The sequence below is a fragment of the Drosophila tropicalis genome, unplaced genomic scaffold (genome assembly GCF_018151085.1).
Source record: "Drosophila tropicalis isolate 14030-0801.00 unplaced genomic scaffold, ASM1815108v1 contig_158, whole genome shotgun sequence".
Lineage (NCBI taxonomy): Eukaryota > Metazoa > Arthropoda > Insecta > Diptera > Drosophilidae > Drosophila > Drosophila tropicalis.
Window position 1 is genome coordinate 9,407,478 of NW_027172602.1, and position 26,957 is coordinate 9,434,434.

Genomic DNA, 26,957 nt, shown 5'->3' on the forward strand with positions numbered 1-26,957 from the left:
CGTAGACCAAGGCACGTAGGGCCGCACACCGTTGACGGCAACTACGCATACAATCAGAAGCGTAGGCGGAAAAACAAAACTGGCGAGGCACAGAGACGTCAAGGGTTAACCTAAGACAATTCAACGTCTTTGCATTGAGCCCTTTTTTATACCCTTGCAGAGGGTATTATAAAATTGGTCAGATGTTTGTAACGCACAGAAGGAGACGTTTCCGACCCCATAAAGTATATATATTCTTGATCAGCATGAGAAGCTAAGTCGATATAGCCATGTCCGTCTGTCCGTCTGTCCGTCTGTCCGTCGGTGCGTACGCGTTTTACTCAGCCATCTTAAGAGCTATCGGGATGAAATTTTTTTTGGGAGCTTTTTTTTACCCGGGTGAGATAAAGTATGAAAATCTTTGGGATCGGACTACTATATCATATAGCTCTGGAACAAAAATTTTTGCAAAAATTGGAGTATCCCCATGAAATTTACCAATATAATAGAATTTGATATAAAATCTCAGATCCCAAAAATTTGACCCTGATCGGATAAATAGAACACAAGTTACAGTCTATATAAATCGGTTCAATCGCTGCCGGCAGCTCTGCTTGCTGCCTACTACGTCACCATCTGTTAACAGAGCACATGCATACACACACAGACGCAACGCTACATAAACTGTATGTGTATGCGTGCGTTGCTTTGCTTAGGGAATGAGGGAAGAAGAAGAACAAATTGTACATAGTATGAAGAGTAAAATTGTTTTGTTTGTATATTAATGAATTGAGTTGCAGAAAAGAAATTTTGAACATGTGAAATTATTATTGTCAAGGACTGCAAGGGTATATAAACTTCGGCATAGCCGAATTTAACTTCTTTGATATTTCTCCCTACATATTGCCTACTTTACACAACGCCCTTGGTTCAAAAACCATTGAGCAGTCAGTTGGCGCACTTGTCTTAAATACATGTATTCATATGTTTACTACATGGGATGGTCTGGTCGTTTAATGAAGTTCATTTCTTCGAGGTATTTGTCTGTACTTATACCCTTACAAATGAATGTTTATTTATTACAAATTCAACTTATTCACTGATAACAAAAATGAAGTACGAAAGTAGATAGAAAAAGGTTTCTCAGACATTCAGATCAGTGAGTGCTTTATTAGTGTAAAATCATATGTATTTCATGTATGGCACTTACAGGGTATCTCAAAGTCAACGACGGTAATTATATGAAATTTTTGTTTATATTTTTTTTGTGTTTTGCTTGGTGAATCGAAACTCCCTGAATTTCTTTTGTTTCATGTGTGTGTGTGTATGTCACCCCACCATCATGACGTGGCACTAGTCTGATAATTATATAACATTTTGTCCGAATTTCTTCTACTTAAAGAGCGGCCGGTGCGCCGGCACCTCTTTACTCATTTAACTCATTTCACTTTTAATTGTTTTCAGGTAAACATTTCTTGGCTTTTGTTTTTGTTGTTGATTAGGAAATATATATATTTCTTTGTGGCTTCGGTTTGGCGGCCCAAAGGTGTAGTTAGTTAAGTGTAGGTCCTAATATATGTACATATATGCTTATTTAACGGTAAGTGACCGGAAATAGTCGGCATAATTGTAACGGATGTTATCTATATGTGGCATGGGAACAACCTTCTTTGCAATGGCATTATATGTATGTATGAACATATGTAATAGAAAGCAAATACATATTTCTTATGGTTGGCAATGTCAGAGATATTTCTAAATCACAATTATTACCCATAATAAATTCTATGTTAATTGAATCATCAACAACTTTTTGCCCTTGACATAGCTCATTGAAGGGCTTCGGATCTATGTCTATCTCACTTGTCGTCAAGGTAAAAACCAAATAAGAAAAAAACAAGACAACTTGATTTGTTGTTGTTGTTGAGTTGAGTTTCCCTACCAAAAGCCCTAGTTAAGTATATTCGCATGGAAAACTCACGCGAAAAAGAAAGAAAAAGAAATCAACAAAATGGAATTTCTGACCTTGCCCCATTAGTTGACTCAACATGAATTGAGTTGTTGCCGTGGTGTGCCTCTCTCTGTGTGTGTCTGTCTCCTCCTCTATATCACATCAAACGATCGTCACATAGATTCATTTAATTTTCAGACTTTACAGACAAACTGTGCGTCTTGGAGGAAGTGTAAGCTACCTCATTAGAGAAGACCTTAAGACTTCATTCATTGGCGGCGGCTGCGGATTGTTTTTGGTTTTTTTTTTTATTCAATATCGATTGAGACATTTGACAGGCATGAAAACCAGAAACCTCAAAAATCATAAATATAGAAATACCACATTTTTGTTTAATGATGTTAAGTGTGAAATTGATTTGTACTTCATCTCATGAGTATTATGAATGAGTGAGTCTCTGTGAGTTAAGTCCACTTCCTCAAAAGTCATACAATTCTTGACTCAACTATTGTATGGATCCATTCTTTAATTTATATTATTTTCGATTAACTAAATGCAAGAAACCCCTCTCAAAAATGCATATAATATTAACTATTCCAAGTCTTTTAAAAAAATATTACTCATACGCCTCGTGTTATCTATTCCCAAGCATTCAATTAGACTCTACTTAATACACAGCAAGTTAAAGTCGATTACGTTTAACAAATTTTTTATAGTTTTTGGCACTCCTCAACAACGGATATTGCACACAGTCTGTAAGATATGCAAGTGTACAGATTTACTTTTGCTTTCGTTTTTTACCCAAAAAAAAAGCCAAATTATCACTCATAATCATAGTGGTTATACGACAATTGATTTACAACCAATTTCCAGCGAAATACTTTCGTTTCCCTGCCCTCCTTCTATACTCCATTTCAATTTGCGGTTTTCTTTTACCCACAAGTTCAAATCTGTCAGAATTATATGTAATTTTTGATGCTAATATTCAAATTAGATTTGTATGTTTATATTTTGTAATTTCACTTTCGTTTTGTGTTGTAAAACAGTCTTCAATGTCAGTTCGCATTGCAGTTTGGGGGATCGTTTCTTATCGTTCAGGAAGAGATTACGTGAGCCAACGTCCAACGATGACAACGACAACGCCAACGATACGAACGACGAAGTGCACAAGAGTGTTAAAAGAGCATGAAGGTCGCTTGTCGCAAAACGTCGAAGAGAGCTAACTGAAAACTGAAGACTGAAAATCGCAAATGCCAAAACCGCTAGCTCGCTCAGCAAAAAGACCAGATGAGCGCCTGTCTGCCTGCAAAACCAAATCGGTTGGCAATCGGTTATATACTCGCAGCAATGTAACCGTTTCGCAATTTTCGCAAAAGGAGACTGGCGACCCAAGACTTCACTTTGCTCCAAGTCAGGCTTGGCTAGCTACACACACACACACAGACACACAAGTTTGTACGTTCATTGAGTGCCTCAACTTTAGCTTGCAGTCAGCGGCAATCGGTAGTTGGCAGGGAGCAAGCGCATGCGCAACGTCGACGTTGCCGCCACCGCCACCGCCGCAGCCGCAGCCACGCTTGCAACAAGAAAGTCAACCGAAAACAAAACACACACACTCTCACACACACACACACACACTCAGGGAGGCAGCAAAATGTGAGAGCTCTATACAAAACGTCGCACACGAGTTGGTATTGTGGCTCAGAAACGCAGCGGCTGCCAAACGAGGCGGATGCCTATTTGGGCCTAAACGACAACCAGCTAGCAGTAGTTGTGATAGGTAGTGAGCAGTAAACAAGCAGCAACGAGTCAAGTGAAGTGTATTGAATTGAATTGAAGAGTTAAACGAGCGAGCGAGCAATGTGACTGACAAATTTCTTCTAACAACAAATTTCAATCAAAATCGGTTTTGTTTTTTGTTTTAGTTTTTCTTTTTGTTTGAAATGAAAGTGCAACAACAACGACAACAGCTACCAATATAAAACCAATCACGTTCAAACGAAAACGTGACAAATGAAAGTGTCTAAGAGTGTTTTTCGTATGCATTCTAAGCCAAAATTAATAATAATAATCATATATCATCATAATATGTGTTTGTTAAATGAAATTCAACAACAGTGTGAAGAATATGGTCAAAATCCTTTTAACCCAAAAATAAGCGTGTTAGCGGTCAACCAAAGTTAAGCCAAAAACTAAACCCTTAGTTAAATAACTTGTTTAACTAGATAGATCAATAGCTAATTCTAAAAAGATCATCGTTTACATTAAAGAGTTTCAGGTCTAGTAAAATTTTTTCAATTAAATATCAAAAGAAAGTTTTAACTATCAAGTCACTAGACCAATTAACTTTGAGTTGAATTTAACAGCAAATTTAATCACATTTTGAGTAGTAAAATAAGACCAAAATTTAACATTAGTTAAACAAACAAACAAACAAATTCATACAATTTTTGAAAAGCTCAACCCAGAAGTAAAATTGTTAGCCAGGCTGTAATTGAAGCCCTAACTGACAGTTATTTATCCAGTTAGTGTTAGCTTCGCATTCGATCTATCATTATGGTTGTGGTTCCCGCTCTGGGCGCTGCTGCTGTCTCTGTGGGCGGTCTACTCTTCAAGGCAAGTGCCGCCTCCAAGGCAGCCGCCACAGCCGGAGTGGCCGCTGTTGGAGCCTCGAAACTGGGACTTGCCATTGCCGGGGCAATTAAACTGGCCACAACGGTGGTGGGTGTCGGCAAATTGACCATTCTGCCCTTTCTGATCGCTGCCATTGCCTATTACAACTATGATCTATTTGATCCCGAGAATCGTCCGTTCAACGTTAAGCAAGTGGATTTAGCCTATGATTTCATTATCATTGGTGGCGGCTCTGCTGGAACAGTGCTGGCCTCTCGTCTATCGGAAATACCACACTGGAAAATTCTTCTCCTCGAGGCTGGTGGCCATGAAACTGAAATATCAGATGTTCCATTGCTCTCATTGTATTTGCATAAAAGTAAAATGGATTGGAAATATCGGTGAGTATCTAACCACTAGACATAACTCGGCAAGTCTGTACTTAGATATCAAGGGGAAGGTCTCCATAATGACATCGTTTTATTTTTCGTTTTTTTTTTTTCTTCAACATTTATGTTTTTATATTAGTTTTATGTACCCAAGACTCAGTATATGCCACCTTAGGGTCAAGTAAAGCTCATCCAAAAACGAAAAGCCAACAGCTAAGACCACAAAACAGAAACAAAGTCAACTAAACATTGACTAGTAGGTCTAAAAGATGCGTCACAGCGACAAATCATGACTGGCCATAAACAAAGAAATAAACATCCAAAAATATTGTCTCAGACTATGTCGAATGTTGAATGAATGAGTTGGGGCTATCGATTTGCATATGCAGATGAAAGAAACACCCAAAAAGATCCATTCAAAATTGTTTAGCATGTGCAAAATATTTGTCAGCTGTTTTTCACACGCAAATACTAGGCGATTTCATCATACGACAATGGTTGAAATCTCAAACAGAAGTTTCACGAGGAGGGAAACGAATCATTAAGTAATAATTAACTGGGAAAACTCAGAATATTTAGCCAAATTATTTTTGAAATAGATCTGATTGAGGCTACTATACAAATAGCCTTATAGAGAAAAACTCCTCTCGTTTCGAAGGGAAGCCTTCTAATGATCAGGAAACCATGTAAAGGAATATATAAAATATAATCATACGCCCTGTTGTTCTTTGCAACCATAACGTTCCATTCGAACGTTTGACTTTCTCTGTCTCTCTCTCTCTCTCTCTTTGTTTCTCTCTCTCTCTATATCTCTTATTTCAAATCTAACTGGTTAAGTATTAAAAAATCATTGGCATCAAATTTCATTTGAAATACATTTCATTGGCACATTCCTTTACGCTTTTGGCTTTTAAGTTCGAATTTGGCTTGAATCTCGATTCTCTTTCACTTTTTTTCTTATTTGCTGCCTACGTGATGAGTATCCAAGTGTACAAGAAGAAAAGTGATCCACCAATTAGAAGAATATTATAAAACGAAGAAACAAAACAAGTTTTTCCAATTACAATTAAATTAAACTTTATATGGATAGATCATTAGAGTGATTTAAAATTAGAACAAGCTACCGTTAGGGGTGGGGAACAAACACACAATATAGAGATAGAAAGGAGAGAGAGAGAGAGAGAGATATTGATATGACCAAAAAAGTTTTCTAACTCATGGCATGTCAGGTTTTCAGGTGTTTTGTTTCATTAGCAACAGCTGATCCACCTGTTCCACATGAAGTCAAGCCACGGCGGGGCCCTCTGCTGCTTATTATTCATGAGCTCTGAGGGCATTTTTGGAATTTTGTTTAGACCTTTTCAATACCGTAATCCATTTAACTGTTTAAATGTGATGAACAAGGGGCTGGGCCCCAAACGAAGACAAAAAAAAACACACAATTCCCCTTGGCAACAGAAATGACAGGGCCAGGGCCAGCAGCAGCTGCTGTAGAAATTTCACTTTTTTTTTCCCCCATTCAGAATTTTATTTCAATTTTGAATCTGGTTAATACCAACAACAACAATTGCTAGCAAATAACCATCATTTGCATTGCAACGTGGAGCATTTGAGCGTAATACAAATTGAATTGAGTGTAGCAACTTGATATAAAGCTCGATTGCATAATTTTTCATTGACGGCAATGCCACTCACCGCTGCCGCTGCCGCTGCCGTGGCAAGTTTTGCCAGATTATGAATGCGGTGGAATAGGGGAATCTTAGGACTACCAATATGAATAGTTTATTCCCATTATATGTAAAAGCTGTTCAACAGTATGGCAACGCTGGATTTTAAACTCTTACATTTTCTCCTTTTTTTTGGCAAAATAATAATAATTTGGCTGCCACACACACCAAGTGTGTACCTAGACATGTGTGTTCGGGTATGTGTATTTGTGCATTAAGAGTGTGAAACAAAAAACACAAAATCCAAATGCAACATTACCCACAAGCAAATTGAAAGTTAGAAAAACGTCGGAACGATACCGAAATACTCTAACTTTAAGAAGAATATGAAAGAATATGGAAACAATTTAAAAAAAATGATTAAAAGAATGATTATTGAATGAAAACTCTTTTTAAGATACAAATTGCGATATGTTATTCAAAGTTATTGAATCAGAAAAGAAGATTGATAGAATGTTACAGATGCAAAATTTATTCAATTTAATATTCAATATACAATCAGCTAATACTACATAGTTATATGGTAGATCGATGAGTTATTTGCACAAGAAGAAATCGTGCCAAATGATTGAATAATGCCAACATGTTTTGAGGACAAACGGTTTTTAAATGAGCAAATAACCAAATTTGCATGATATTTGCTGTAATCAACAAATAATCAGAGGTTTTCTTAGCCAAATGCATATAAGAAACTAAACAAATTCGCGGTAGTTGAAGATGGAATGAGTTGAAGTTAAAGGAACTCGTTAGATGCATCAAAATTTTATGCATAACTTAATGAATACGGAAAAATGTTGAATCAAAAATTCCACAAAAAAAAAAAAAAACATATTAATAACTTAAAACACGCCCAGGGCCAGGGCAGGGAAGGCCATGTAACCAGTTCTCAGGTCACTATGCCAGGCTGAGATACCCACAACAACAACACGAACACCAATTCCATCTCAATCTTCTTATGCAACACAATGGTCGGGGCGTCATCTCCCGACCCCGGGAAAATCGACGAAGACAGTCTGGGCATGGAGTCATTAATGTCTCTCCGTCACTCGTCGCTGCAATCCCCTGCCCAGAAAACGAGAAAACCAACAAACTCCCATGACGAATGCCGGTACCATGAGGATGGGCAGGTGGGTGAAGGGTGTGGGAAGGTAAGCAAGTGGTTAGCAATTGATCTACTCGGGATATCCTACAGGCCAGCCAGTCTGTCAGCCAGCCAGTCCACCAACCCGCAATTTCTCAATCAAAAGCAGGCCAAACCGGCTGACCGACTATATATACGACGAGTACATATGATTGAAACTGGGTTAATCGGTTACAGGTTTTTTTCGGACTCTTGGAAATGGCACACAATGAAATGAAATGAAATGAAACGGCAGCTGAAAGCCAGCCTGCCTTGCCTGTCTGCCGCTTTGCAATTGCAGTAGGCCCCAATTGCCAATCGACAACAACACATAAAAAAAAAACAAAAACCGTCGAAAACCAACAATAACAAAACTTATTCAATGTGTACGTGGTAAGCCGGTCGAACGACAGGCTTCACTGGCTTTGCTGACAACTCGAAAGAAACCAATATCAAAGAGACGAGAGAGAGAGAGAGAGAGCGGCAGAGAGGGAGAGAGAAGATGCGAGTAAGTGGGAGACAAAAAAGTGAGGAAATCCACCTAAATAAAGGAAATTTACCATTGTGAATACCCTGTAAGCAGAATTAAAAACAAGGTATATTACATATGACCTACGAGAAAAAGGAGAACAAAATGACAAGGAGGACTTATTAACTGGTTTTTAATATTTCCCTTTATTTCCTACTATCAGCTCGTATTTCGGTAGGGAATCCAAACTCGAAAGAGCACAAACCTCTTTTCTCAGGTTTCAGAGTTTGCTGGTTAACCGTATATTTTGGCTTAATGTGATACTTTTACCTGTTAAAAGGTATCCTCACAGTCATCTTATCATTACCACTTTTATGGTCTGGCATTTGCCTTGAGGCAATTTCTTTTCATTTCTATTTGGTTTGAACGCTTACCTGAAATGATAAGTAAAGAGATAACACTTTTATAACAACAACCACAACATAATTTTCAACTCAGTGTTAATTCAATTAACACTTAAGATATGCACATAATATTTGTATATACAAATGTATATATAAATTGCCGATTTATGCAATAAATTAGCTAAACTTACTACATGATTCACCTTTGACTTCAGCTCTCCTTTAACATTTGACAAAGTTATCATTTGAAATAGCACCTGAACTGGTTTCCATAAAGTCTAAGAATAAATACCAGACGCCAATCAAATTGTTGGCGCTGTTTGTAAGTGCCGATGTTGGCACTGGTGAAGTAATACCAAAAGGCAATTTCAGGCAGGAATGTGGGGGTATAAAATATACATACATAAATACGTACATATGTATGTATGTATATATATGTAGGTATAGACAAATATTTGTTTGTAAACATTCCAAATCTAGCAAGGATGATAAACAAATTCCCATAAGTGTCTTACAATTAGCCCAATTTTTCTTCTATAACAATTCAGTAATAAATCATTTTCATTTTATGATATCCGTTTAACAGTTTTTTTCAATTTTTAATTTATTTTCATTATTTGGCGAATTTTTTATAAGGCAATTTACGCTTTTTTCCAATTGAATGCATTTCACATGGAGGGAGAGACTCGACTATTGCAAAGTGACACAGATCTGGTATTTATTTTGTGATTTTCGGAGTCTTCTTTTTTCATTTATTGTCTTGATGCTTGTAGTGTGCAAATTATTGCCCTAAGAAGTGGAAGGCCACCACAAATAAAGTAATAATAATAATAATAATAAAAGACAAAAAATTAGCTAATAATAATTTGTTACGTTTATGTGAGTTAACTGTTAAATGGGTAATAAAAAATGCAAACAAATTGCGTCAATTTGACTAGAGAGGAGCATAGCCAGCTTCAATGTTATTGTTATTACTGTTGTTGTTTTTGGCTTGGAATTGAAGATATTTTCGATGGGGCGAAAGTTTTGTTTTTTCTTTTTTTATATTTTCCTACATTCCGTCAGAGCGACTGACTAATCGACCGACTGATCGATCGCCTACTTTGCCGATAGTATACAATCGTAAACAATATCTCACTATGGCCAAACAATGTGCCACAACAAGTGGTTCATAGACACACTATGTTGCCGGGTCTAGTAGTGTTAGCTGTGGGTCTACAGTGGCGCGAATTGAAATTAATGAGTGGCGCCGTGGCGCGTGGGTCATAGTGTTGCCAGGTGAGAAGGGCGTCAACATCGCCTTTTGAAATGATTCAAACAAAATGCCAACATAAATCAGCTAATGCAAATTCTCTTAGTCAAACGAATATTAAAGGTGTGACAAAGTGACAGCCCTAAAACTAACAACAAAAATAATATAACGAGTAACTCATAGCAGTCATTTTAAAGTCTAAAGTCTAAAAGTTGGTGAACGTGAAAAGTGAAAACAATCACATTATTTCATCACATCGTTCGAAGGAATCAATATAGTTTTTGTAACAATTTAACGATGGAGAAATGATTCCTCAGAAGAAAGCACTTCTAATAAGGGGATAATGCCTCTGAATAGTTTTTATAATTCTTCTTAAAGCAAACTTGTGAAAATTTGATGCATATTTATTTATGTATATTTGGATTTCATCTTCACATCATTTTACAAACATTTTCATTTTCGATTGACCATTTGGCTGTCAGTTTTTAAGCATCTCTTCAAATCTTTTGTAAGTTGCGTGTGTGTGTTTTTGTGCCGTCTATCATCTTAATTTCATCTTGTAATCTGTCTGCTGCTCATGGGCACTTGGCACGCTTTAATCATTACATGCCATGTTAACAATTATCTGGCCAAGTTTTCCGCACTGACATTTGGTTTCCGTTTGTCTTTTCTTTTTCTCTCCTACTGCCTCCCTCTTTTTCCAATCTCTCTTGAGGCGAATTTGTCATGTTTAGTTGTTGTTTGGATGGTTTTCTTTTCTTTTTATCTTTTTGTTTTCTCAGATTTGATTGTCGCTGCCTGGCATACAATTTGTTTTTCATTAACTTAGTTGGCTAACTAGAGAAATGCTTCCTATATATTTATATATGTATGTATGTGAGAGCTAGCAATATGGAAAAAAACACACACACATCCCAAGAAATTAAGAGGATTAGTTTTACTTTAGTAGATTAAGTATTTTGTCAACAATTTGTTGACAAATTTGAGTTATTTGTTGACAGCAGCGAAAAGTTTACTGAAGTGTATTAGGAAATGCATTTATAAATATTTTTCTCTCTTTCTCTGTTTGACTTTATAAAGTGGTTATTCCTATTCTGGTCGTCATGTACGTTTGTTCAACGAAAACTAAAAGATTTAATTTTCAATGAAAAGAGAGTTGTTAAATGTTTCTTTCCCCTTCCTTCTGGGCAAAAAGCAATTGAAACCCATGGGGGAAAATGGGTCAGAAGTCAAGTATTTTCACGACGGTAGCTTGATGCAGTTTTCACCTAATCCCTAGACTGAAATACGATTTTCTAAGAACTATCGTCCTCACTGCAATTCGTATGCATCCATTGTATTTTATTCAAAATATCGTTATGACCACAGATTAAGCAATCTAAGAGACTTGCCACACATAATGCCATATTGGTCTAAGTGCCTCCATTCAATGGCTCAAGGCAATTGTGGCAGTTAAATTTAAATGGCACACGTAGCTAGCTTTAGCTGGGTATATCGTACATAGTATGTACACTATGTGCATACCACTGACAATATGGGCACATTTTCAATCTAACATCTCTGTGTCTGCGGTTTGCCCTAATGAGCGTTTAACACTGGCTCTTGAGTGCGCTGTAATTAAGTTGGTCAGTCGTCTCAACGTGCCGGCTTTATCGTTTATTTCTTCTTCTTTGTTTTGTATTTTTTTTCTTTTTGGTCAATGGCACAAAGAGGTTTAAGAGTTTGGGTATACAAACATATATAGTTTGTATATATAAATAGCCGCTGGGCATTTTGTAGATTAGGAAGGGCGCGGTCGGTTAGTGCTTTTCATTGTCATCTTGTTTATTTGCTGATTAATGATGAAAGTTGAAATTATCTAATTGATTGTTTTTCTCTTTCTTCCTCTCTCTTGTCGTGTAGCACTCAACCTCAGCCAACTGCCTGTCAGGCAATGAAGGATAAACGTTGCTGTTGGACACGCGGTAAAGTCCTTGGCGGAAGTTCTGTATTGAACACAATGCTGTATATACGAGGCAATCGACGTGATTTCGATCAATGGGCCGAATTTGGTAATCCTGGTTGGTCCTACGAGGAAATATTACCATATTTTCGTAAATCAGAGGATCAGCGTAATCCCTATTTGGCACGGAATAAACGCTATCATGGCACAGGTGAGAGGATAAAGATCAATTTCTTCAGAGTTCTGTTTTAAACTAAGTTGTCTCGTAATTAGGAGGTCTATGGACTGTGCAGGATGCACCTTACAATACACCAATCGGTCCAGCCTTTCTGCAAGCAGGCGAGGAGATGGGCTATGATATTGTCGATGTCAATGGGGAACAGCAGACGGGCTTTGGGTTCTACCAGTTCAATATGCGACGCGGTTCACGTAGCTCAACAGCCAAATCTTTTCTTCGTCCAGCGAGATTACGTTCTAATCTTCATGTGGCACTTTTTTCACATGTAACAAAGGTGCTAACAGATCCGCATACAAAACGGGCAACAGGCGTGCAATTCATACGCGATGGACGATTACAGAATGTATATGTCACACGAGAGGTCATACTGGCGGCTGGAGCCATTGGCTCACCACATTTGATGATGCTCTCTGGTATTGGCCATGGCGAGGAGCTGCAACGTGTGGGTATTCCATTGGTGCAACATCTGCCTGGAGTGGGTCAAAATCTACAGGATCATATAGCAGTAGGTGGGATTGCGTTCTTAATCGATTATCCCATCTCCATAGTGATGAAGCGTATGGTGAATGTGAATACTGCTCTGCGTTATGCCATAACCGAGGATGGGCCACTGACATCGAGCATTGGCTTGGAGGCGGTTGCATTTATCAATACGAAATATGCCAATGCCAGTGACGATTGGCCCGACATGAATTTCATGATGACCTCCGCCTCTGTGATGTCCGATGGTGGCTCACAGGTGAAGACGGCTCATGGCCTCACAGATGAATTCTATCAGGAAGTGTTCGGGGAAGTAAATAATCGAGATGTATTTGGGGTCTTTCCCATGATGCTTAGACCCAAGTCACGTGGCTATATCAAATTGGCCTCGAAGAATCCTCTACGTTATCCTTTGCTGTATCACAATTATCTAACCCATCCGGATGATGTTAACGTATTGCGTGAAGGCGTTAAAGCAGCCATTGCCATTGGCGAGACACAGGCAATGAAGCGATTTGGTGCACGTTTCTGGAGTAAACCTTTACCCAACTGCAAACATCTCACACTATTCACGGATGATTATTGGAATTGCTTTATACGGCAATATACAATGACCATTTACCATATGAGTGGTACGGCCAAAATGGGACCACCCAGTGATCCCTGGGCAGTTGTCGATCCCCAGTTGAGGGTGTATGGTGTGCCAGGATTACGGGTAATCGATGCCAGCATTATGCCAGCGATTTCAAATGGCAACATACATGCTCCCGTCGTAATGATTGGCGAAAAGGGTGCCGATCTCATCAAGCAATTGTGGTTAACACCCAGTACAGGTCCCTCATCCAGCCACACATCGTTACCAGTCCAGGCAACCCAATGGCGTGCCAAGAGATCCCTGAATGATACTTGGACTAGCTTGGAAACGAAAAAGGTACATCAATGGCCTTTGCCAAGTTCATAGCGGATGCTGGAACCGGAATGGGTCATGCGGGTAGTTTAGAATTTAGGTTAGACAATTGAAAATTTTAATTAATTTATTAAGCTTTATACTATATATAGTACGAGTATATAGTTTGCTTGCTTTCTTCTACCCTCTTGCTACCAACCGCTCCTATTTGTAGTCATTTAAGCGCTTCAAGTATGTAAATATCGAGTCATTTATGCTAATGCAATCGAATGCATGTCTTTCTCTAAGGAACTATGTAATCAAATATGCTTATACATTTTTTTTCGCCGCGTTCATGTGGAGTACCTCAATATAGATTTTAAGACAGATCGAACGATCGATGGTTGAATAAGTTTTTTTTTCAAACGATCAATAAATGTGACAAACAAAGGAAGAAATTGTGTGTGTGCTTTTCTTATCAGACGTTTGAAGCTACAGTTTTGGAGTCATTGGCTTTTTTTTTACTAAAAGTTCAGCTTAACGAAGAGATATTTAAAGCCTGGCATATAAGCTTTTTATAAGCCCGTCTTAAAGCTTTTCGACAAGCTTTTATTAAGCTTATTTCAAATATATGTACATATGTAACTAAATTAATCATGACAAGCTAAAGCATATTTGCTTATACATACCTACATTTTGTAGTTCAAAAGATCAGCAAGAAGACTATTTCGGAAGACGGACTTTCAACTTTAAAGACTTTATTTAAATCTTGTTTAAGTCTGGCTTAAAGTGTGCTATAGTTGGAAATATTGTATCAATTCATTGTATTGTAATGATGAGGAATGGCACTTAATGTAAATATTTACGAAATTCGATGGACACGCGTAAAAAGATTTAAAAATTTCAAATTTTGGATGTATCACTAAGTGAAGCGTGAATATCTTTTGAAAAACATTTCATACATTTGCTATATTGAGAAGAGAAACTTAGACTTGGAAGAGTTGAACCTAATCAATCTCAAATTAAGAAAGGATCAGGTGAAACTAGTTCTGAAATAGTTATGTTTTTTCATCTTGTAAGAGACATACGGATTGGTAGAAATATTTGCTGTTTATATTGAGTGTAATTAGTGTTGCGCAATAATCTGTAATCTATTCCTCATTGTAAATACATTTTGATAATATAAATGCAATTAGATGCGGTTGAAGGTTTTCTGAACATTTTTCAAACACCACAAAAGGGGGAATTCCTAATACAATTACAACTTCTTCTTCTTCTTATATTTGTGGGATGGGATTGCAATTAAAGTGTTTTTTTTTTTTTTTGGGGAGGGCTGGGGTGTTAAGTCCGAAACGACTCTGTCCAGTCTTTACAAAAGTCAACGGTGCGTAGAGATTTATACACAACATTTATATCTTGTATCTGGAATTGAATAATGCAAGAGCATTCGGATCATTCAATAATTTGTTAACAAAATGCACTTACACATTTCGGGGGCGAAAAAGAAGCTTAACTTGGCTAATTGTTCGAATCGGATGCGGTGTGGGTTTCGGTTTTGGTTTTCAAATGGAATGGAATGGCATTTTATGGTATTAAATCGGCTTGAATTGGAATTGAATTGAATTTGAGCTTGCGTCTTAGGTCGCGGAAACTGGCTATAAATCTAAGTGATATCCCCTCTATCACCCCTCTGCCCTCCTCCTCATCCATGATGCACAATGTATGCAACACTCTCTCAAGTGCAACGCATAAATTTTTGGGCTTTTTATGTGTGTTTTTTTTCCATTTATTTATACCGGTGCAATGATCGCCCAAAATTCGCGAAAGTTGCCACTGGCCGTATAGTCTCTTACTTCACCTTTTCCCTCTTTCCCCCAACGCTTCACCAATCTCACTCCCACAGCAGCAGTCCAATGTCAACATCGGAGGAGTGCAGCAATTGCAGAGCCCCAAATGTGTTGCTGGTTGTCGGAAGTCGGACTAAAAAAAAAAAAAAACACTCACAAAATTTATACGATTCGTTTCCTTTCTGTTCCCGCCAATCTAAGCTACATCTAGCTCCAATCTCCTTCTGTCTCTCTCTCTCTCTCACTCTCATTTTTTTTTGCATATAGAGAGTTCAATGGGGGGCAATTGCAGTGAGATCACTGTGTGACTGCACTCAATTGTGATAATGTTGAACTGCATTTTGTCTGAATTAATGAATACAAATATGAATGACTTGCTAATGACAAAACAGAGAAAGCATTGAGGTGCGGGTGGTTCAATGCTCTTCATATCAATCTTGACGATATTAGATATATGATATACATATGAGCTAAATAAAATCAAACAATAATCTTATATGACTTCTTTTACAGGATGCATGTTTGAAAAAGGATAGGAAGGAAGTAATCTGTTTAAGTAGATTTGAATCTTAAACATATTACTTCCTTCCTATCCTTAAAAGTAGAGTTGAATCTTTTAAGTTGAAATTTTGCCGGCCAAAATGAAAGGGCTTTCATTAAAGATAATCAAAGCTTTCAGTAAAAAGACAATTTCTATGTCAGAGTTTATATACACTTTATTTTAGCGTATATAGTGATTCATCTAACCATCGACGAATCGGAAGAGAAAACTACTGGCTACTACGAACATCTAGAACAAGATTTTGATTAGATTTTTGCTTAATTTCTGCTAGGATCAAACTAAACTAAAGTACCTCTTGTGAAAGGGTATTAAATGCAAAAGCTTTCAACAAAACAAACGTTAAGCAAAGCACGTAGATCACTCAGAGAGAAAGAGAAAGAGTGAGAGGAGAGAGCAAAAGACCGCAAGACTTGATTTCGATTTCAATTTGAACAACAGCAGCGACCACAGGCAAAAAGTCTGAAAACGAAAGTGGTCGTCGTCGGTGGCTTATTGTGGTGTTTCGGTGTTTCGATGGTGTTTGGTGGTCACAACTTTGGACTCGAATCAAAGAAGAGCCAAGCTAAGGCCAGACCATGAGCAGCAAGAGCAGAGCAACTTGGTAAGTGCAAGTGTAAGTGTAAGTTGGTTGTGGATGTCGAAGAGATGATGGCGATGGTCAAAAAGCTTTTGTCTTGGTCTGCGGCAAACCGATTTGTTCATTGAACAAAACGAAGCCGTGGCGTGCGTATCGCAGATAAAAAAAATATACAAAAAAACAAAAACAAACACACACACATATTGCCGTGCCTTACGAATTACCGTTTCGATGTTTAATTATATAAAACAGAAAAGAAAGAAAGAAAACAAATGATGAAAACTTAAAGAAAGAAAATTTTTGGGAAAAAATAACCAATTTTAATTCAAGTGCAAAGCAAATAAACTTTTTCGTTGTCGATTTTTTTTTTTTTTTGGTTTTTTTTTGTTTGTATGTTTTGATTTTTATTATTGTTTTGTATTTACCATTTGGTTGCAACAAAAAGTGCATAAGATAATGTTTAAGACAAAGGAAAGTGGAAAATTGTTGTTGCGTTCATCAATGTGACGCGAAAAAGACGCAGATACGTTGCAACGACAACCAAGACGACAACAAAAATCAACAACACCACCAACAACAACCGAAGGCAAGTTTTTGGTTTTTTATATATTTTACCTATGCCGTACTTGCTCTTTATTTGTGCTAATTTTCACTTTTTGGAAAGCGCCTTCACTTATGTAATTGAGCCGTCAGACGGTGGCAATCCGGTCAATCATTTTCGAGATTCCATTTCAGTTTGTTATATTCCTAAATAAACTCATCTACACCTGGCCTTTCTTCTGGCACGCCCCCTTACTTAACCCCCTTATTTAACACTTTCTATCTATATACACATATCGACGACAACGATTATCAATCTGAGCACGTTTTGTCCATAAAAGAAAAAAAAGCCAAATCATTTCGATTGGATACATTAAACAATTAAATACATATATATGAATATAATGACTGCTTGTATGGACCTTTAAATACCCTAGCAAATGGCCTTAAGCTTAAACAAATGGTTTGATCACCCTAGACGACAAAAGCGGGAGGACATGCCGGTCTCTTCTTAGGTGTTAATATTTTACTTCCATAAATAAACAGTCACATTGTTTCAATTTCAACTAACTGCAAAGTTCAAAATTAATTTAATAGAAATTACATTATACCCATGTACATTCCATTGGTAATCTACAAAAGTTTGACTTGAAATAACGCCAATTTTTGGATGCATCGCATGTACTACACGAATTTCTTAAGTTATGTGGCATTCGTGTGTTATAGCTTACTCCTAGTTTTAATGGCGGATGTGCGAAAAAAAAGAAGTCGTCACTTGGCTTAGACCCTAAGAAACTTAATTAGTTTACCATTTCCCCATGCAGTCGGTTAGTTGGCCCTCCGTGTGTCTATGCTGTCACGCTAGTCAGCAATAGCAACAGGCATGACTAAGCCAGACCCAACCCAACCTAGACTTGGACCTAGACGGGAAAGTGTCAAGAGATCTCCAGCACACCGCAAACTCTCATGAAAGTCGCAGACGAAAGAAACTGCCAAAAAAATGTAAATGTCATCAATTATATGCCACATAAAGTTTTCAGCGAGTTTGTTGTAAAAGAGAAGCTTTAACTCATAAACAGACACACTAAAAATTAAAAGCTGTCAAATCATAATTGACAGATAGGCAGTTGGACAGGTAGGCAGAGTCGTCAGCTAAAGGCACATGATTTTCTAACAATGTGTAAATTGCATAATGATGAAATGAAACGATATGAAGCCAACCGTCAACAACAATCGACATTGGTTGATCTTCTCATAGCCAAAATGATGTAAAAACTTTGGACAAACAACAAATAAGCCAATGAAAACAAAAACGGCATAAAGAAAAGCTGAAAATTTGTTGCGTCAAAGGCGTTACTTATTTTCGGTTAGTTTTCGGACTACATTTTTAGCTTAAGGGGAGGAGCAGCTGCCCCAAATTGTAGACAAGGCCCAAGGGCGTTGCATAAATTAGCGGGTTGTATCGTTGTTGCTGCTGCAGCAGCAGCAGAAGCAGGCAACTGTTGCGTCTGCATTTTAACGGTGTTTCATCTGTTTTTCGTTTTTGGTTTTCGGATTTTGAATGAATGAATGAATGAGTGTTGTCGTTGTTTTTGCCCCCATACGATGCTGATCAGTTTTGTTTTTTGTGCATTTTACTGCTGTGGTTGTTGTTGTCAGTTATATGCCAACCGTCGAGCCGTTCGAATCATCATCAAAGTCGTTCGTCGTCTTCATCGTCGCTGTCGCTGTCGCATATTTTCATTTCCACATTTTTATTTCTGTCATTTTTGTTGCTTTACTTTTTTGCGCTTGGCAAGTAACAAAATAACCATATCCAACAACTAAGGGAAAAAAGTGCCTTAAAAATTTCATTTTTCGGGTAATTAATTGTCAGACAATTGAAATTAATTTCTTGTGCTAATTTTTTTTTTGTTTTTTTATTTCGCGATGTGTTTAAACATATAGACATTTAACCATGTCTGTTACTTGTGTGTGTGTGTCTCAATAATTCATAGATAGATCACTTCTATCCATCACTCGATTTCAAATGGATATAAAAGATTGCATTTTTTTACTGTGCTAAATAGATCAAAAGATCAATCCTTTCAGAGCCAAGAGATAAAAAGAATTGCTACTATTAAGTTTCCCTATGAACAACAACTTATTTGAAAGAGAAAAACAAGTTTCAGATCATATTATTCATCTATTGCTAATTGGTTTAAAATTTTGAAATCATCGACCAGCTTATTAGTTTAATGTATAGAGAACTGGTAGTTTAATAAAGTTCCTTAACAATTATATCAAAAGTTGTGGTATTCTACAGAAGCTACCAGCAAGTAAATAAAAGTCCATTTTATGTGTATGGAAATGTGTGTGTGTGTGTGTATAGGATTGTGCACATAGGAAGCTTGATAAACCCGCTTCTCTTGAGGCTGTTTTGTCGCCATGGCTTTTGCTTTCACTGCTCGCAATCGTTTAAATCGAGACGACTACAGCCAGACTGGAAAAACCACAGGCCAGGCCGGCCCAGGCTGGCTGGCAGGCAAAACTGACAGGCAGGCACACAAGCCTGGACAGCAATTAAAACAAAGAGAGGGGCAAAAAAAGAAAAACACAAAATAACGAAATTGCATTTTACATTACAATAATATCGACGAAAAACTACAACAACAAAAACACACACAACCAAAGAAATATCAACCAAAGTTGCTTTTCCGCCTTATGGCAGCGGCATTGAACTTGAAAAACATCAAGACAGATAAACAGATAGAGAAAGAGAGCGAGGGAGACACAGATGTGGAAAAAAGGGGTGGGGTGAGAGAGCTTGTAAATGTTGTGCACATGTCTATAATGAGATGCTGATGTTGACATCATTTGAATTTTGTTTTTCATTTCATTTGATTTGATAACTTTTATGGCTTTTATTTTTGTTTGCTGCCTTGCGAAAAATGCAAACAAGTTCGTTGCCTAAGTCTTTTGTTTTTTATGTACGAAGAAGCAGCAAAACGCGTGTGAGCGCTTCATGCAAATGCGCCACCTATTGGCCAATGATTGCTAAATCAGCGCCAGAGGTAGCGGCTTCCGCTCGACAATAACATCATCATCATGATCTATAGTGGGCAGTTGTCATGCAACAACAACAACAACAACAACATGGACAATCATCATCAATTAACCAAAAATAGAAAAGCAAAAATCAGAGCATTTTTTGGATTATGTATATGTTCAGTATTGTCTGTTATCCCACACTTCACTTGTGCAAATGCTGAGCACATCATGAAAGCTCATCACCCAGTGCAATGAAATTGTGAAATTTTTGGATATTTCGAGAAAAATTTGCATTGTTATGGTTATATGTAGCTACCATTCAAAGTTGTTCAACTAGCTCACATATAATTTTACATGGCATATAATTATTTCTAGGAACTAATCTATTGAAATATGGGAAAATATAGATTTGATAATTGTGTGTATCTTTTGATATTTTATTGCATTATTATTAATGAATTAATTAATCATTCCAACTAATACTTGAAACTGAATCTGATACATTCTTATCTTTTTAATACTTATACGCAGTGTAGGCCAAGAGCTATTTTACTTAAACCATTAAATTCTTTTCGACTTTAATTTTTTCCTGAGGGCAAAACAATTGTTTTAAATCTAGCCTTATCTTATCTTGTCAATGATTATTTAATTTTTTTTTTTTGTTTTATATTTTTAGTTCCCGTCTATATTGCAATTGAAATATGGGCCAAGAGATATCACAACAGCAACAGCAGCAACACCAACAACAACTAACGCACTACCATAAACGATCCCAACAGCAACAACAACAGCAACGAAAAAGCTACAATCCCCAAAAAGACCCCATCTATACACCCACCAGTCATCTATCCAGTAGTTCCTATTCCAATACGAGCAGCAGCACCAGCACTAGCAACGCCCACAGTGACTACGAAGCCAACTATCGCTTGCGTCACAAATATAATCTAAGCAAACAGACATACGAGCGTACGAAAATTCTTGGAAAAGGAGCAACAACCAGCACTAGCCAATCATCGGACACCGATTCACATTACGCCAAATTGAATAGCAAGTATTTGCATCGCTGCAGTTCACAGAGTTCCGATAGCGGAATCTACAACTCATCCTGCCATTGTTCATCGCTTTCATCACTTTCGGCCGTTAGCAGCAGTTCGGCTAGCTCGAGCAGTGGTTGTCCCAGTTCTTCGCTACTCTCGAGTAAATCGAGTCATTCGCTGGACAAACAGAAACACTATTTAAGCCATCATTTGTATATTAAATCCTATCTGGATATCTTGGAGGAAGACGAACGGGCCCGCGCCCATTTTAAGTCAGCGCGACCGGGTGGCATACGAAATTATACACCGAAAATACTTGCCAGTGGTGGTGAATCATCTAGCTCGACATTATCGGCAAGTGCACCCACATCTGGTTACGGTGGTTACACGCAGCGAAAGCGTTCGACATCTACAAGCATTGCATCGGCATCGACAATAACCACAACTCCATCGTCAGTTGGTAAACATTGTCAGGAGGATCCCTGGATTTGACAATTACTGAAACATGGCGTTTGGCACAATGACGTCTTTGCTTGGCATGATTCCGCTTCTGGCGATCGGCATGAACTTTTATCGTTACCAAAGCGTCGATCCCGAGAACAAGGTTCAGGAGCCATCGGCCGTAAGTAATTGCAACAGAAATCAGAGTTGTTACACATTCGATAGTTCCTTCAACTTATCGATAAACTATCAGATGTGGAAACAAAGTGAATTCGTTGACATATCCAAAAAGGAAAACCATACTAATATCTCTTTCTTTCTTTGTTTTTTTGCTAGATACATCGTCAGTATGATTTCGTTGTGATCGGCGGTGGCTCTGCCGGAGCTGTGGTGGCGAATCGTTTAAGCGAAATCCGCAATTGGACCGTATTGCTCTTGGAGGCAGGCGGCGATGAAACTGAGATTTCTGATGTGCCAGCACTTGCTGGTTACTTACAACTTACTGAATTGGATTGGAAATATCAGACGACGCCATCGTCCACACGGCAATATTGTCAGGCCATGAAGGGGGATCGTTGCTTTTGGCCCAGAGGCAAAGTTTTGGGCGGCAGCTCTGTGCTAAATGCAATGGTCTATGTGCGGGGCTCAAAGAACGACTATGACCATTGGGCCTCGCTAGGCAATCCCGGTTGGGATTATGGACAAATGTTGAAATATTTCCTGAAATCGGAGGACGTACGCAATCCATACCTGGCCAAAACACCATATCACGAGACCGGCGGCTATCTAACAGTGCAGGAGGCGCCATGGCGTACCCCTTTATCGATAGCCTTTCTCCAAGCCGGCATGGAAATGGGCTACGAGAATCGTGACATAAACGGAGCCCAACAGACAGGATTTATGCTCACCCAGAGCACCATAAGACGTGGAGCAAGATGCAGCACGGGCAAGGCTTTCATACGACCGGTGCGTTTGCGCAAGAATCTGGATGTTCTGCTCCACGCAGAGGCCACACGCATCCTATTCGATGCGAAACAGAAACGTGCCTTTGGCGTCGAGTATATGAAGAATGGACGAAAGCAATTGGTGTTTGTGCGTCGTGAGGTAATTGTGAGTGCCGGGGCCTTGAATACCCCAAAGCTATTGATGCTGTCGGGTGTGGGACCAGCAGAGCATTTGCAAGAGCACAATATACCAGTAATTTCGGATTTGCCCGTTGGCAGCAATATGCAAGATCATGTGGGCTTGGGTGGACTGACATTTGTAGTAGATGCCCCATTGACGGTAACCCGGAATCGTTTCCAAACCATACCCGTTTCCATGGAGTATATACTAAGAGAACGTGGCCCTATGACATTTTCGGGAGTGGAAGGAGTCGCATTCCTAAACACTAAATATCAAGATCCATCTGTCGATTGGCCTGACGTACAATTCCACTTCTGTCCGAGCTCCATAAACTCTGATGGCGGCGAACAGATTAGGAAAATTCTTAATTTACGCGATGGCTTTTACAATACGGTATATAAGCCGCTGCAACATAGTGAAACTTGGTCAATATTGCCACTCTTGTTGCGTCCAAAGAGCACCGGTTGGGTGCGTCTCAATTCCCGCAATCCATTGCAGCCACCAAAAATAATACCCAATTACTTTGCTCATCAAGAGGATATCGATGTGTTGGTAGAGGGCATTAAATTGGCCATTAATGTCTCGAATACCCAAGCATTTCAGCGTTTCGGCTCGCGATTGCATAACATACCGTTGCCCGGTTGTCGTCATTTACCCTTTCAATCGGATGCCTATTGGGCCTGCTGTATTAAGGAATTCACTTTCACCATCTACCATCCGGCTGGCACATGTCGCATGGGTCCCAGTTGGGATGTCACCGCCGTGGTCGATCCACGCTTAAGAGTCTATGGTGTGTCGGGTGTGCGGGTGGTTGATGCCAGCATCATGCCCACCATAGTCAATGGCAATCCAAATGCCCCGGTTATTGCAATTGGCGAGAAGGCCTCCGATATGATTAAAGAGGATTGGGGAGCTCGTAGACCACAGCCAGTAGCACCGCCCCCACCACCACCACCACCGCCTGCAGCAGTTTCACAAACAGCATCACCACCAGCACCACCACCATTAAAAGCATCATTATTACCACGATCTTAGTTTTATTGACATCTTTCTCATCCTCAATGCCTATCGTCTAATTTCAACTAGTCAAATGTGGATTACAATTTCATTATTCATACTCGTAATATTTTTTTTGTGTTTATCTAAGAGTAGAAATTGTTTTGCAACTGTTTAAATATTTATATAATTATTTTATTTTTACGAATATCAAATTTTTTTTGTTATATATTTTATATATATACATATATATATACCACATATATTTATTTGCTAATACTATTTGTTGTAGCTATAAAAATAAAGAAACTTTAACGTTTTATCAATTAGCTGAAAAACTAATCTATAAATAAATTGTTGTTAATTTAAGTTTTGTGGTTTTCCGGAACAGGAACCCAATAAGCAATGATCCAAACCATAAGAGGAAAGTCTACAAAGAGCTAAATCCGAAATGAAGTAGGTTTTTTGATAATAACAATAGGAAGAACGCATTGAATGAGATAATAACACGAAAATAATATTCTTTATTTGTATACAATTTGATCTTGAAAATGTCGTTAATTTCCATCGAAGAATCCATGTTTTAATTCTCAATTCGAAACGTTTTAGCATGGACAACAACCTATTAGTGAATTTTTCCACCTGTTTATCAAATTTCCCAACCAAAAGTGGAGAAAATGGAATTTACTATGATTTCTTCAAAGCTGGGGCAATGAGACGACTGGGCGTGAACCAACGCCCACTTTGGCTTCCGCTTGATTTTTCAAGAGGCTGGGAGGGAATTCGCTTTGAAGCCAAATGTCAAATTGCCATTTTAAACTGACGATCAAAGCATATCAAATTTTGTTAAATGCCAAAACCAACGGCAGCTTCCGTAACAAATATAATTGTGGGAAAGGTTTCTGGGGGAGTCAACTTCCGCATTGATGCTTATCATGCAGTTGCAGTTTTCTGGTTACCAATGAAACTGGGCCAAGGTTAAATGGTTAGAAAGAAATATCTATGTTGCCCCACTGTTTAGTTTAGTTGTGGACACACACGTTTTATTTCGTAGGTGTCAAGCAATTAACAGTGATAAGCTAATGCAACGAAATCAACGCAATTGCAAATTTCGCATGCCAAAAGCAAATTCGCTATTCAATATGGATAGAGATATAGAAGAGAAAAGAAAAGAAAACAAAACAAAAACGTTTGGTCATAAACCACCCAAAGCGTTAAAACTCTAACTTCTTATATAAGGGCTACAGAAAAAAACAATAAACAAAAAAAACCTAAAGTAAATATTTGATTTGATATGGTTTAAACGAAAAAAACGGCAAGTCATAGGCACACACTCAGACTCGGATTCGGACTCCGAGTCGCTGTCGCTGTCGATGTCGATGTCGCCGGTGTACGTGATGCTTGTGGAAATGGAAAGTGTTATGCCAAAGCAGCAGCAGAAACAGAAATAGCTGAGGATGACTATAATGTTGACGCTGATGATGACACAGACTTGCAGACGTGAAGCATAGTGCCGCAGTATGTGTGTGTGTGTGTGTGTGTTGATGTTGTGTCTGTGGTCAGTTCGAAATTTGGGTCATTAATCGACCGAGAGGAGACAGGCAACCCCGAGCAACAATAACAAAAGAAACCATTTTAAAATGCAACAAACGCATTGACACACTGACAGACTGACACATTTTGTACAAACGGTTTTAACATTAATACAAATCGAAATCATATTTCCTGATAACTGTCTTACAGAAAGATGCACGAACTATTACATACTCAACTAACTAACCGCTTTGGATCGGTTGTAGGCGGTTAGTTTTTCTGGCTATACAATACAGTAAGATTCATTCCAGTCTTACTTCAATTAAACCATGGACAACCAATGGGATAAATATGGGAGAGTATTAACGTATTCATAAATGCTGCAACCGTGCAAACAGAGCGACGTGATGGCGAACACATTCGACAAACGTCAACAACGATCTGCAAATAAGCTCAACTAAAACCCAAAAACCCAAAAAGAAATGAAGAGTGGAAAAAAATGAAATATCCAACTGGATTGGGTGGAGGGAAGAGGTGTAATGCGGGATTGAATAATGTCTGTTTAATTTCGGTCAATTATGCCTCAGCCTCTCTTAGCCGCCTCAGAGTTAAAGCTGAAACTTGGATTATTTTTTTTTTTTTTTTTTCGAAGAGTTGGGAACCAGAAATGATGTCGTCGTGGCATGTAATTTCAATTGCAATTCCTAGTGGCGGGAACGAGTGGGGGGGGGGGCAAGGTGGGCAGTCCGCAATAGTTTCATTCAGTTGGTGGCGGTGGTGCTGCTGGCGGTGGTGCATTGTCAAAAATCTCGAGCCTGCTTACATCATTTATATTTTAGGTGTTAGGTGACTCGACTCACGTAGGCAAAAAGCCATTTGGCATAAAATGAGGAAAACGTTTTTGGTACTTGAATGCTTGCCCTTAGACGAAAATCGAAATTGTCCAATTTAGATCATTTCCTTTTGTTGAATCGGTATCAGTAACACATAATACCTACTCGAAAATAGATAGAAAGAAAGGCATATTCGACACGAATACCAACTTCTACTTGAAGGTATATGAATGTATATGAATTGAAACTTTTAAAAGCTTCATTCTTAAAATTACAGATTCCAGATTTCCAACCATACGTCAGATAGTTACACAAACATAATGTAGTTGTTCATTTTTAAAGAATGCTAGGTATCAATCAATTCGATTCATATGTACAATGCATTTTCTGACCGATTTTCTGGTTTCATTAATTAGATGCACTTTACAATTGAGTGCAAAACGCTTGCTTCCTGGCGAAAGTTGAACTTCAAAGTTAATAGGGAATGAAAAATTGGCTTGAGATAGACTTCTCTCTCTCTCTCTTGGTAATTGCATCTTTTTGGTCAGGTTTTAGTAGCCGTGAAATATTTCATAAACAGCCCACCAAGAGCTGTATGCTTTTTGGTTTCGCCTTATGATTACATAAATTATACCTGTTGACAAAATTATTAAAATTTTGTTATTTTTGCAATTGCCAACTGGGGAGAGTTGTAGGAAAACAAAAAACAGCATACAGATTTTTCTCAGACACATTAATAGTTAATAACTTCATCTAGCTTAGTTGCTTCGCCTCTTTTTCACTTGCCATTTTTTTTAGCAAATATTTTGCTCATTTTGTTTTTTGCAGAGGGGAATTTAGCTTTTAAATGCCGCCGGAATGCGGTCAGTGAGTAGGGCAGCATCAGCAGCAACAACAACCACAAGAGAAATGCACATTATGTATATGAGTATGGGTAGGTGTAGTAAACATACGACTAATTAGAAAGAAAGAAGAAGAAAATTCGA

At 38.2% G+C, this 26,957-nt stretch overlaps 3 protein-coding genes across 6 annotated transcripts in view; 2 read left to right on the plus strand and 1 right to left on the minus strand.

The window, feature by feature from the left end:
* Positions 1-26,957, minus strand: part of Flo2 (flotillin-2) — an 87,926-nt gene that overhangs the window by 29,534 nt on the left and 31,435 nt on the right. The window lies entirely within an intron of this gene.
* Positions 4,487-13,525, plus strand: LOC137582564 (glucose dehydrogenase [FAD, quinone]). Its single transcript, XM_068297157.1, has 3 exons — positions 4,487-4,944; positions 11,807-12,057; positions 12,120-13,525. The coding sequence occupies exons 1-3, from the start codon at positions 4,487-4,489 to the stop codon at positions 13,523-13,525; spliced, it is 2,115 nt and encodes a 704-aa protein (XP_068153258.1).
* Positions 20,626-23,668, plus strand: LOC137586738 (glucose dehydrogenase [FAD, quinone]-like). Its single transcript, XM_068302874.1, has 3 exons — positions 20,626-21,495; positions 21,629-21,665; positions 21,821-23,668. The coding sequence occupies exons 1-3, from the start codon at positions 20,708-20,710 to the stop codon at positions 23,642-23,644; spliced, it is 2,649 nt and encodes an 882-aa protein (XP_068158975.1). The 5' UTR covers positions 20,626-20,707; the 3' UTR covers positions 23,645-23,668.

What these genes read in the sequence shown, in the direction of transcription:
- LOC137582564 (XM_068297157.1), top strand. Translation starts at nt 4,487, where the DNA reads ATGGTTGTGGTTCCCGCTCTGGGCGCTGCTGCTGTCTCTGTGGGCGGT. An exon ending in AAAATGGATTGGAAATATCG is followed by an intron (nt 4,945 to 11,806) that starts GTGAGTATCTAA and finishes CTTGTCGTGTAG; the next exon opens with CACTCAACCTCAGCCAACTG. An exon ending in TAAACGCTATCATGGCACAG is followed by an intron (nt 12,058 to 12,119) that starts GTGAGAGGATAA and finishes TCTCGTAATTAG; the next exon opens with GAGGTCTATGGACTGTGCAG.
- LOC137586738 (XM_068302874.1), top strand. Translation starts at nt 20,708, where the DNA reads ATGGGCCAAGAGATATCACAACAGCAACAGCAGCAACACCAACAACAA. An exon ending in ACAATAACCACAACTCCATC is followed by an intron (nt 21,496 to 21,628) that starts GTCAGTTGGTAA and finishes TCGTTACCAAAG; the next exon opens with CGTCGATCCCGAGAACAAGG. An exon ending in AGGTTCAGGAGCCATCGGCC is followed by an intron (nt 21,666 to 21,820) that starts GTAAGTAATTGC and finishes TTTTTTTGCTAG; the next exon opens with ATACATCGTCAGTATGATTT.